Below are 13,135 nucleotides of genomic sequence, written 5' to 3' on the forward strand. Positions count from 1 at the left end.
TCATCTTAGGAGATGGGGGAATTAAAGAATAATATTTTTGAAATTTTGATATTGTTGAATAAAGTTGAATTTGATAATTTTGTTTATATTTGAATCTACCCAATATGGTATTTTTTTTTCCTCTTATAAATAAGGCTTTGCAATTATTCATTAGATAAATTGTTACCGTTAAGGCAAGTTCAAAATTTGGTGCTAGTATTCAATTCATTTGATTATTATTAAATTTGCCTAGTAGGTGAAACAATTGAAAGAAAATAACAAGTAATCGATACATTGAACTTGAAGAACCCCCACTAATCTCAACCATGGATGGTGGAGACGTTAGTTACTCATATCGACATGAATGGACAAGAGTAAAGTGGAGTTGGTTGAGACATGCTTCTAGAAAACCTTATACAGAAACAAAATATGTAAAATATTGAAATTAAAGGGTCAAGAAACGATGAAAATGTTTTAGGGTCATGCTAACTTGTGTTCTTAGGGCACAACTTAAGAAATTAAAAAGAAAATTAAAATATAACTGTTGTATTGAAAAGATTAAATTTTAAAATTTTAATACATTGAATGCACAATTTTTTTAAGAAAATTGTTTCATGTTTAGTTTCTAAACCGATGCCTTAAGGGTTGAGACACAAGTTAGCATTTCCTAATATTTTAAGGCCCTTGTTTGGTTTGGCAGTAAACAAAATTACATTAGGCATCAAACATGTGTTTTTGGTGAAGCTACACTTGCTAGCTTATGATTTTTCATGGTCACAAGGCCTTTCAACCTACGGTACCGGTGGATCACCACTCCACCAAACAGTTGCTAAGGGTTCTGCTTCGAATCTCGATCAAAATAACTATTAAAGTTTTTGAGGAAGAATTGATGGACAACTCGGCACGACATGGCATCAACATTGGCAAATCATGTCACCATGCAAAGCGGTTTGACACAAAAATAAGAGTTTTTAGTTCAAAAAAAAATATAAGTTTGAGTTTGTAACCTTAAAGAATGTAATTAAAATCTCACTCGAAACAATTATAAAATATTTAATAATATTAACATCATAAAACATAAATTAAGATATTTGGAATTTTAGAGACATAATATATATATATATATAAAAAAAAGGCAGTAACAAAACTTAAATTTCACCAATATTATAGAGATAAAATGATGTAATTTAACAATTATACATAGAAGAGATATTACACACATTCGGTACATCAAATATCCCACAACTTTTTACAAGCTATACTTACAAGACAATTTAATAAGTATTTTATTAATTATAAATCTTTTTTCTTAAAAGAAATTAAAAATCTTAAGGCTTTTGCTAACAAGTGTATTGTTTAAAGAAACCATAAAAATTGTCTTAAAAGTACAAACCAAACACATATAAAAATCATAATATTGTTGGATGTTTAATCAATGCTCTAAAAATTTGTTAGGGTTTTTCAAATGTTAATAGGTGGAATTTGCACATGTTTAGGGATAAGAATAAAAGAAGTAATATAGAGAGGGTGAGGTGGAAGAAGAGGTTGGAAAAAGATGTAAATAAAAGTAGAGGTAGCTACCTACCAAATGGAGCACTTAATAAGTGAATTGTAACCACTCGTGTTTCTCACCAACTTGGTCAAATACTCACTCTCTCTTTACATTACTTCTATTTCTATTTTCTCAGAAGAAGAAAAAAAAGAAGATCCCCGAGTCAATTGCACCTCCTTATCACCACTACCTTCCATTTATATTCCTTCTGCCCTCTTTTCTCTCACCAATATAATTTCATTACTTTCTTCCAACCTTCCACACATTCTCTCTCTCTCTCTCTCTCTCTCTCTCTCTCTCTCTCTCTCTCTCTCTCTCTCTCTCTCTAATCCACTATGGGCAGATCTCCTTGTTGTGAGAAAGAGCACACAAACAAAGGTGCTTGGACAAAAGAAGAAGATGAACGTCTCATTAACTACATCAAGCTTCATGGGGAAGGTTGTTGGAGGTCTCTTCCAAAAGCTGCTGGTATATAACATACTTTATGTTAATTAATTTCCCACTATATAGAATTAATTAAATGTACACTTAATTCCATTTCTTATAGATCATATGTTGAATTTTAAATCAATATATATATATATATATATATGGTTGTGATCATTGCAGGCTTGCTAAGATGTGGCAAGAGTTGCAGATTGAGATGGATAAATTACCTAAGACCTGATCTCAAGAGAGGAAACTTCACTGAACAAGAAGATGATCTTATCATTAACCTCCACAGCCTACTTGGAAACAAGTATGAACACAACATATATATAATATCCCCTCCATTTATAATTTGTTTAGTATCACAACATATACAGTGAAAATACACACATTTAATTTATATATATGATCAATATTGTTGATCTTTCCAAGTGATAAACTTACATTATAATTCTTTCAAAAAAGAATGCTTACATTAAAATATTCTCAATGTTAAACAACTAATTTATATTTGTTCTACAATTCATCGTCTCATAATTAATTCCCGTATTTTTTTTTTGTTGCCCTTAAAAAAATTGTGGATAATTTATCTAACAATCAATAAAAATTAGTTACTTAAGTAAATTTGCAAATGATGTAAAATTAGTTTGTGAATACCATTTGAAAATCTATTCATGTAGCTTATTAGTATTTTTTGTTGAATAAACTACTCATCAATTCTTCAAAAACAAAGTACTTCCTTCCTCTGAACCCCTTCTTATAAGAAACAAATATTAGTTGTTGATATCTTATGTTGGTAGTAAGAGTTTTACCTCTTTGTTAAATTCTTTCGTGTGACCTAAATTCCTAACTCAGCCACTTAATCTATGATTTTGAAGATGGTCCTTAATAGCTGCTAGATTACCAGGAAGAACAGATAATGAGATCAAGAATTACTGGAACACTCACATCAAGCGAAAACTCTACAGTCGTGGAGTCGACCCTCAAACTCATCGGTCACTTAACGACTCAACGACATCCACCACCATAATTCCACCAGCTAATGCTGCAGTGTCAATATCTCAAATTCCCACAAGCAACATTAAGAACATGATCATCGACGATATTAGCATTATTAGCCGCAACAAAAACAATTTTCAGTTAGTGAGTGGCTATGCCAATACAAAGATTAATGGAACCAAGTTGGTCTGTGAAGATTCAAATTCAAATAACAGCAGCGGTGTTAGCTCCGAGGAAGCAGGTCATCATCAACTTAATTTGGACCTTTCCATTGGTCTTCCGTCGTCACATCCTCAAATTAACGATGAAAAATTGAAATTACAACAACAACAAGGTGATGATGAGCAACAAGAAACAAAGGTTATTACTAGTCATGGTGTGTGTTTGTGTCGCAATCTAGGGTTTCAAAGCACCCAAGTATGTTGCTGCAACAAAGCCTTAGGTAATACTGTTGCTACAAATGTCACCGATAATAACATTTATAGATTTTACAGACCCATGAATATTTAAAACATAATGATATATAAGTTAGTCTTTTATTTTTTTGGTTGAAAAATTTAGAAGTTAGCTAGAGTTAAGCTGATCCGGCTCATAAATATTGTAATGTTGCGATTGTTGTGTTAGTTAACAATAACATGCAAATAGTTTTTGACAAAATTTTGGATAATTTTGTGTATCAGTGTTTTATTTCGATTTCTCATAGATTTCATCTTGTAGGATGAGACTTGATTATTGTTGTTGTTAGATTTCATCTATTAAAGGTAATCAATTTGAAACAACGTCGAATATTAAGTATCGTCGCCACATTGTGAAGATTAACCTCTTTTCTTGGTAACCATTTTTTAAAAATTTGATTGAAAGTCTGACCAATTCTAACAAAAAAAAATGTTATTAAGTCCTCGTGAGCTTAGTTCAGCTGGTTGGACAATGCATCAAATATGCAAGGTTCGGGGTTCAAATCCTAGTCACTACAAAAAAAAAATGTTATTAAATATAAGGATTTTATATTGGATCTTGCTAGAACGTGTGACATAAGAGCTCATGTTAAGGATTCCACAAATAACAAGTATTTATTAAAAAAAATCAATTTTTTGAAAAATAAATTGACTCAATTTTTATTTGTGGTACAATAGCATGTGCCCCAAATGTACATCTTATAGCAGTTTCCTTTTATATTAGACATAACTTATCTTTACAAAATCGCTTAACTTGAATATTTTCCAACACACTCCCTCACATTAAACACTATTAATTAATTAGATTTGATGCATCATACATAAAAATAAATGATAGGTGGGTCTGATCGATAAATTCTAATATTATACTCCATACGTTTTAAAATGAGTGTCGTTTTTAGCCCAAAAAAAATTTGTTTCAAAATGAATGTCACTTTCAGTTTCCAATGCAATGATAACTTTTTCTTTTCAATTGTACCCTCCAATTAATACTGTGTTACACTAGTTCCAAAGTATTATTTTTTCTTTAATGAAAAACAAACCAATAGTTGATTAGGATAATTTGGTAAAATTGCTATGACATTTAACTACTTTATTCTATTCCTTAATATGTGTGTAATTGGCTAAAACAACACTCATTTTGAAACGGAGAGAGCATTAAATTTTGGCTTAATTACACTTTTGGTCCTTGCATTTTGACAAACTCATGAAATTGATCATACCTCTTTTAAATCGAACAAAACCGTCCCTAAACTATATGTTTTTTGCAGCTTTAGTCCTATCTCCCTATTTCCAACTCAAGAAACGCACAGAAATGACAGTTTTAGTCCAGCCTTCTATGCTCAACCATGAAATAAACAAGGAATAAATCATGTGGGTACAATGAATCTACTTTGTTCAGCACACAAACCAAGAAAAACCCTAATTTCTAAGACATGTTTCAGGTATGTAACATGTCTCGGAAATTAGGTTAGTGTGCTGAATAAAGTAGATTCCTAGTACCCACATGTTTTATTCTTTGTTTATTTCATAGTTGAGCATAGGTGGTTAGACTAAAACTGTCATTTATGTGCGTTTCTGGAGTTGAAAATAGAGAGATAGGACTAAAATTGCAAAAAACATATAGTTTAAGGACGATTTTGTTCGATTTAAAAAAGATATGACCATTTTCGTGAGTTGGTCAAAATGGTAGGACCAAAAGTGTAATTAAACCTTAAATTTTTGTATTAGACATAACTCATTCTTACAAAACCGTATTTTTTCTGTTCACGTGAACTTAGCTCAGTTAGTAGAACAATGCATAAATCATACTTTTTTTTCTCTCAAATATGCCAACTAGGCATTTGAGGCAAACACCGTGCAAGACAATTGCCAAAGCAAAGACTACTTCTACTATTGGATAAGTCAAATTTTGCAAACAAATGTACAACTTAATTAGCTTTCTACTTGTTTGACACTATAATAGGAGAGGTCACGTACTTCATGGATACGTTGAATCATGATTTGAAGAAAGTCAAACTTGATCTCAACTTTCTCAAAGCATTTAATATCACAGTTTAAAGGTAGGAGGAGTGTTATTTGAACAACCAATTTGGTGACAACTTATTTGACAACCATACTTTACAAAGAAAAAAGTGGTATTGGCACGGAAACCATAGCAATAGAGAGATAAAGTAAAAAATAATGTGAGTATGAGAGAGAAAATTGTTGCAAAAGTTGTCACTAAATGGATGTTCAAATATCATTTCTCTAGATGTAGTGCTTGTTGTGATTGGACGAGAAGACAAATAGAGAGCTCTTTTTCACATTATAATCTCACAAGTTAATGAGGAGGCTAATAACAACCACAAGGGAAGGAGCCCGGGTACAAACCCTAATCCTCATGATAGGTTTAGTAATTTCGGCATTTTTATCATTTAATCTATAACTTGTGGATAACCTTCTCTTTTTTATGTGGAACTTGAATTTTTCTTGATATAATACATTTGATTTGAATTTCCTAGGTATGTCAAACATTCTTTGTTATAATAACGTGACAAAAAAATTAATTTCCTCTAAGAAAATTATGACCCAATATGAATTGTCAAAATTATTGATCACAAATTCAATCCCAATGACAATATGATTTTTGGTTTCTAGTTTCTCTGTTCGTTTTTTGGTTTCAATTATTTGTTTACAGGATTGGTTTCTTTCTTTATTTACAGTAAAAAAATCATATTCTCAAATCTCAACGATGGGAAAAGAAAAAATAATGATGGAAAAGGTACTCTTCAGAAAAGAAAAGTAAAAAATTGAAACAGAATGCAAATATTATAGCATTCCTCTTAAATTAAGTGATTAATCTACGTTGACATCAGTTACTAGCTAGTGGATAAAATTTGAATTAGGCTTTGTTGACTACTGGTGGGTCAGGAATGAGTTGTTAACAAGAACACTAACTAACCAGTGCCAAGTGAAAGAAGTCACTGTTCAATATTGGCTGTGCAAGTGGAGAAGCTCCAAGTTCCTAATGAATTTTTCAAAATTTGTGTATTTTTTAATAAATTATTTGTATACATTTTTGTTCCCACATGTCTCATAATATTCTCCTAATGCTTGTTATTGTCATGCTTGAAAACAAAATATTAATAATAAGAGAGCACTGTGTATTTAAAATGAAATGAAAATTCAAATGTAGTCATCGATGTACCAAAAATTATACAAGTCACGTGCCCTTATACTATTGGTTAACATGCTAAAAAAATAAAGCAGTAACTAGCTAAAGAAGATTTCTGCTTGATGTTTATAAAAACCATAACATTTCATCACAACATCCAGTCAAATGAAATATGGATGGTTCCAAGTTTTAGAAACAACCAATTCTTGAAACAAGTGTGAATTTTGTCATTAAAAGTATAATAATCGTGTAAAAAAATCCATAAAACACTCAAAATTATACCTTGTCGTTGCCGAAGATGATCCCAAAACAATATTACTAAAGAACCTGAAGTCCTAAAAACAAAATATGCAAATGAATTCACCATCGCAATTTACAAAAAACAAATTAAGGACCAGAAGCTCCTGAAGATTCAGCAGCATCCTCCAATCTCAATGTTATGGCTACTTCTTCAATCATTTTACCTTTATCAGCTGAACCTTCCACAGCCTTATTCAACCTTGTTAACCAAATATCATAATCAACAGGATATGGAGTTCCACAAAGACTATCCACATAATCAGCAAAACCTTTCAATAGAGCAGAAACCTGACCGAGATGTTGTTGAATTGAACGCTTCGCCCAACTATTCTCTCTCCATTGTAAAGCAGACTCAATAGAATCTTGTTGACTCATAGTCCCTCCGGTAATAAAATAAATGATGTAGACAATGCTTTCAGCATCAGATGAAGGACAAAGCTTCCCATGCTGAAGTGCATGAGATGATGAGAATTGTAAATTTATAGCAGGGCTGTCTCTATCTTCCAACACTGCACGGCCCCAAGATATTGGGACATACATTGCTTGGTTGTGGTGGTTTCTAATATTATTGCCTTGTTTTTCAACAACGCGTATTATGTTTTCCGGACAAATATCACCATGCTGGACATTAGCTATAGCTGCACTTCTTAGAGCAACCAGACAGTCTCGGCACAAGCGCATTGCTTCGTCGGCAGAAAATGTTCCTTCGTTAGAAACTACAGATGATAATGGCTCGCCTACTGGAGATGTTACTAGTATTGGTGTTCCACACCATGGATGATCACACTTTCCTCCTGGACTTTCTTTGTTGCAATGACCGGAATGTACAATCCTACCAGAGGCAACAATTTCCGGTAAATATTTGCTCAAGATTCCTTGATTCCTCAAAATGTTTAGAACTTTTGTTTGGCGTTGTACTTGATACCAAAGGCTCATATCCTCCCAAGAGGGCTCGAGTCTTGATGTATGCGCGCCGACGTATAAAGACAGTAACGCCAAGGGGTGATCTAAACATATAGCACTATATAGATAATAGTTCCCTCGTACCAGATATTCATGAATTTGGAAACTTCTCTGTCCTTGTTGTGGATCATCCAAGACTACTACGTCACCGTGTTTAAGCTTTAGCCGTGAGGGTCGGTTGTTGGAAAATAAATCATTTTGATCAACTTCAACAATCTCTCCATCTTGATGATCATAATAAGGCACAAGTGCATTTTCAGTTTCAATTATGCAGCATTCTGTCCGGCGCTTCTGAAGGCGAAAGCTATGATCTGAGATCAATGTGGCGACTGATTTTCTTGGTGGTCCATTCCATTGAGCAATGGAGTAGAATGTTGCCAATAGTATCTGCAGAGCTCCTATATCTCCCCAGTTTGGATTTCCTAATTGGTTCCATATTGGTTCAGCCGGGGTGATGCAAATTTCAGCGTACGTTTTGATCCATTCAGCAACAGAAAGATACGGATTGTTTGAGTTCGATAAATCAAGTTTTCCAAGGTCACCACTGAACTTTATCACCACTCCAGACTTAGAATCAAGAACTAAAAGGAAAACGGAATCACTGTTGACAGAACTAATCTTGCTCAAACTCCGAGAAACAAGAACATGAAAACCGTAAAAGAGAGCTTCACAAATAGTGTTGGCTGATACTCTCAAAGCATTGTCCAACAATAATTCTGGCTTGAATATGGCAAACTCAACCACTTGATCCCATTTAATTTTTGAATCAGTTGATGCTTTTGATATCAAACCTAAACCACGCATTTCCCTTAGCCTGCCCCTTGATATTGCTTTTTCAACACTATTGAACTTTGAACCAGGATAAGAGGGACATGAGACACATAACGGTAGTGGTCCACTTTTATGCCAAAAAGTACGCCAGAGACCAATGATAACCGCATGAAGGAAATCCTCTACAGCTAGATACTGGTCTTCTATAAGCTCTTCAGAAACCTCGGAGAATATGGGCATACGGACAAGTTGCTGAAATGGAACCCCCTCCAACGCCACATCTAGCTTGCGCAACTCACCAATTGTGAAGAGAGAACTAAAACCATGCATCCCATCTACTGAATCACTATTTAAATTCTCCATGACCCATTCATCAAGATATTGTGTGAATAACTCAAGGTCAACCAGTTTTCTTCCATATTCCTTGAGTCCCTTTAACGCTCTTCTTGAAATGGGAACAAATTTGCTCAACCCTGACGCCCCAGAGACAGTACTAGCAGAAATAACTGGCATATAAGAAAACTGTGTTATATTATATAATATATATTCATAAAAATAAAAATTATTTATTTTTATGGGGGAGAGAGGGAGGAGGACATTAGTACAAACCAGAGCTAGACTTCCTGAAACTTCCATCCTGACTTTTTCCTGGCGATGAATCCATTCCATTTTGCAAAAAACCTGATTCATGTGATTAAAAAGGCCGTGCATTAGATGAGTCTTTATATATAAATATGTCGTGATTAAGTAAATAATTGAGCATTTTCTTAAAGAAATACAGTCTATATCTCTAAATCCTATTAGCACTGTTTCATGTCCCAAATACACAATAAAAAGAAAGACTATATTTGGGAACACTAACTATTAATACTAATCATTCAGCTTGAGTCTTGAGCTGCCAGAGTAATGAATACATTTTCTCTAATACAATATTTACATGGAACATAGTATATACATAATGGGGGCTGCTAACTTACACCTAAGGGTGTAACGGTTCGGTTTGGATCGATTTTTTGTCAAAAAAAATGTCTGAACCAATGAAATCTTCATCGGTTCAGTTTGGTTCGGTTTTTACTATTTTTAAAAAAGAAACCGAACCAAACTAGTCGGTTTGGTTTGGTTTGGATCGGTTTGTTTGAAAATACAATTAAAAAAAAATCATATTTTCACAAATTTGTATTTCATGCATACAACATACTCAAGTATTTCATAGAACTTTGTTTTCCATGTTCTCTGTTTTTCAAACTACTTTCTATAACTAACATCAAAAACTAACAAGAGATGGATGATCCCAACGACGATGAGGAACGATTGGTTAGGTGTGACTGGCGGATAGCGTTCTTTTTTAGTATAAACGAAATAGATTATGAGTGATGAGATGAGATGATGATGATGGGAGAAAGTAAATGAATTAAGGAGTATTTTATGTTGGACTTTAATTTTGAGCTTAATCATAAGTGTGTGTGAGAACGGATAATATTACTCAATGGGAAGTGAGGTTAGCATCGGTTCGGTTTGTCGGTTCATCGGATTTCAAAATTAAAAACCAAGAACCAAACCAAACTAGATCGGTTTAGGTTTGGTTCAGTTCGGTTTTGATCCGAACCAAACAAGGTCGTATACTTTTTCGGTTTCATCGGTTTTGTCCAAACCACTTACACCCCTACTTACACCCACCTAAGAACACTAAGGTGCAAGTTAACAACCTACACCCACTTGATTATTTACACTCATTTTTACAAGTATTATTAAGGTGCAAGTTAGCAACCTTCACTAATTTACACCCATTTTCATCATTCCAAATATTGTTTCCTTAAAAGTTTGTCTTTATTACATGTTTAGTACCTTAATCATGTCATTGTCTTTTTTGTTTCTTTCTTTAAGGATCTTTTTTAAGCTAGTTACAAAATTGTTCTTCTATTTAAAATTAATTAGAATATAAACAAAAGTGTGTTTTAGTAAATTATAAGTGGGTGCAGCTTGCTAACTTGCACCTAGTGTTTTTAGGTGGGTGTAAGTTAGCAGCCCCCATACATAATTACACACATATTTAAAGTGAGATAAAGAATAAGATATCTTTCATCCTTATTCCTCACGAGTTGGAGGAACTAAAATGTTAGAGGTTGTAGATGCATTTTTACTTCAGATATAAACCCCGGTATACTTTTTCCCCTATGTTCTGTTGGTTGAAATTATCCCCTCTTACCAATAGTTTTGGGGAGTCCTGGAGCAACTTGAATACCAACAAACTCTTCCTCAAGTGCGAATATCTCAAATCACTATACTAGATGCAAACAGCAGAATCCCACACCTCCACCAAGCCGACCAGGGCTCTGATACTTTTTGGGTCATGAGCCAGGAGGAGAGCCTTAAAACACCGGGGGATCATCACAGTGGCTTTAAGCAACCACACGTGTGAATTGGGCACCATACCTTAACCCAAAACCTTCATCTGTAAATGCAAAAGGGAGGAAGAGAAAGGTGTTTCGGTGATACATGGTTGTGTAATATACTTGCTACCATGCTACTGTTGGGTCATGAGGGGGCTCGGGCGATCATCGCATTGAGCCGAGAGTATCCACATAAGTGACTTGGACACCACATCTTCACACAAAACCTTTAAGGCATTCGGTATATGGGTCTACCTCAATTATATGTTGCTCAACACTTACAGTTCCCTCCAATGTGGAGAGTCCGGAAGAACATCGTCCAGGAGCAACAGAAGGAAATTTCTACACAAGCGTAAGGACACCCACAAAAGAAACAAATATACAACTCACGAATTGGTTGTGATTCAACACTTCATACCTACATCTACAATCTCTCAACAAAATATTTTATTACTCAACATGTAATTTTTACAAGGAGAAAATTGCAAGGTTTCTCATATAATTTTTGCATGGACAAAATTGCACTCTCTCTCATGACACACAACTACCCAAAGTACATCCAAAAGACTAAAGTTATTGTGCTGAAGAAAACTCACTCTTCATAGTTATAATCACCCTTCACTTCTATTAATTAGGTATAAATGCCCACTTTGACAAAACATATCCAGCATTAAACTCAATCATAGTCAATGTAGGAATACCATTCACACTTGAATACGAACAATACTTTTTTTTTTTTTTTTTTCCATTACTTTTGATCCAAAACAGTACTGTACTCAACTAATGGGAAAGAATAAACCAATTTTATTTGGTTAGTCTATGAACTGATCTCATTACTCACAATTAAAATCTAGTACATGAAATTAAGTGACCTACTGTAGGTCTACATGTTGCTCCTTTTCAATCCTGATGTTTTCTTACTCAATTTAGTCTACATTTTGTTGTTGGCATATCCCAAAATATTCATTGTTGGTGTATGAAAAACTTTCATTCATCACATGGTAATACTACATACAATAAACAGTAAAAAGGGAAGAGAACCACCCCTCAACCGAATGCAATGGACAAGCTATGATACTATACTAAGAATTTATATTATGCCTAATGTAAAGTGCCTCTACTTAACAGCTTTTTCTTAGTTTTCAATGTGGGACTTGTGTTTTTCCAAATATTGCTATTATTATAAAATGAAAAAGCAAATTGACAAATCTAACTAATATTGATTCTAGAGAATAACACAGACACAGATAGCATTGCAATTCAAATCACAAATTTGCTACATTTTGATGAAAAAGAAAAAGGGTAAAGCAAAGTAAAACTCACCTGATTGCATTTTGAGCACCAAAGATGTTTTGAAAAAAGAGTAAAATGCTGAAAAGAATCAAGAAGAATATTCCAAGATCTCAAGAAACTTGGAAACCCACATTCTTCAACCCATACGAGATAATGTCTAACGAGGATGTGAAGAAGGAGTGGCAATGTAGGTAGAAGAAGGAGCAAAACATGGGATAGCAAAGAAAGTAAAAATGATGAACATGGTAGATCCTACTAAGAAATTTTTGGCGGATAGACATAAAAAAGTTGTCATCTTGTGTGTTTCAATAGCTTGAACAAAACAAAAACAGTTGTTTCTTTTTTTGTTGTTGTTGTGTGGTTCCTATAGTACGAGCTGGGAACAAAAAAAGAAGCAGTGTCACAGATTCATTCAGAAAGGTGAAGAAAAGAGCTTATGATGATTGTGTTGTGGTTGAAACTTGCTTTGAAGACAGACAAGTGAAAAAAAAACAAAGAAGCAACGACAAGAGGGGAATTGTAAATTGTAAAAAAGCTGCGGAAAAGCCAATGAGGCTATCTGTCTCAAGTCTCAAACTCAACCCAATAGGTCTGTTTTTCTTGGACGTTGGTCCCATTGGAATTGATAATAATGTTTCATCACTTTCACTATCTCTTCTATGTTCTACCTAGCTAGCGCGTCACTTCCACACCTTCTTGCCTCTACCTCTTCACGCTTCTCTTACCTTACTTACATTCAATTTTAAATTCACCTTTCATACTCCTCACCTTACTTCATTATCCAATTACCCCCGCCGTCTCTATAGATGTTAAGAAGATGATTAATTATGTTGATTTTAATGATAAT

At 33.9% G+C, this 13,135-nt stretch overlaps 2 protein-coding genes across 2 annotated transcripts; one reads left to right on the forward strand and one right to left on the reverse strand.

The window, feature by feature from the left end:
• The first annotated feature begins 1,615 nt into the window (after positions 1 to 1,615).
• LOC25489890 (myb-related protein 308) lies at positions 1,616 to 3,661 on the forward strand. The gene is made up of 4 exons (XM_039831723.1): positions 1,616 to 1,797; positions 1,842 to 1,999; positions 2,141 to 2,270; positions 2,839 to 3,661. Exons 2-4 carry the CDS (start codon positions 1,867 to 1,869, stop codon positions 3,467 to 3,469), a joined length of 894 nt encoding a protein of 297 aa, XP_039687657.1. The 5' UTR covers positions 1,616 to 1,797; positions 1,842 to 1,866; the 3' UTR covers positions 3,470 to 3,661.
• A 2,902-nt stretch (positions 3,662 to 6,563) lies between these two features.
• LOC25489891 (uncharacterized) lies at positions 6,564 to 12,928 on the reverse strand. Its single transcript, XM_013606174.3, has 3 exons — positions 12,319 to 12,928; positions 9,215 to 9,286; positions 6,564 to 9,111 (listed from the first exon to the last, which is right to left on the reverse strand). The coding sequence occupies exons 1-3, from the start codon at positions 12,326 to 12,328 to the stop codon at positions 6,959 to 6,961; spliced, it is 2,235 nt and encodes a 744-aa protein (XP_013461628.2). The 5' UTR covers positions 12,329 to 12,928; the 3' UTR covers positions 6,564 to 6,958.
• Positions 12,929 to 13,135: the final 207 nt, after the last annotated feature.

The sequence above is a fragment of the Medicago truncatula genome, chromosome 3 (genome assembly GCF_003473485.1).
Source record: "Medicago truncatula cultivar Jemalong A17 chromosome 3, MtrunA17r5.0-ANR, whole genome shotgun sequence".
In the NCBI taxonomy this organism is placed as follows: Eukaryota; Viridiplantae; Streptophyta; class Magnoliopsida; order Fabales; family Fabaceae; genus Medicago; species Medicago truncatula.

Coding starts and splice junctions, on each gene's coding strand:
- LOC25489890 (XM_039831723.1), top strand. CDS start 1,867: ATGGGCAGATCTCCTTGTTGTGAGAAAGAGCACACAAACAAAGGTGCT. Junction 2,000..2,140: donor GTCTCTTCCAAAAGCTGCTG/GTATATAACATA, acceptor TGATCATTGCAG/GCTTGCTAAGATGTGGCAAG. Junction 2,271..2,838: donor CACAGCCTACTTGGAAACAA/GTATGAACACAA, acceptor ATGATTTTGAAG/ATGGTCCTTAATAGCTGCTA.
- LOC25489891 (XM_013606174.3), bottom strand. Junction 9,112..9,214: donor TTTCAGGAAGTCTAGCTCTG/GTTTGTACTAAT, acceptor CTTATATGCCAG/TTATTTCTGCTAGTACTGTC.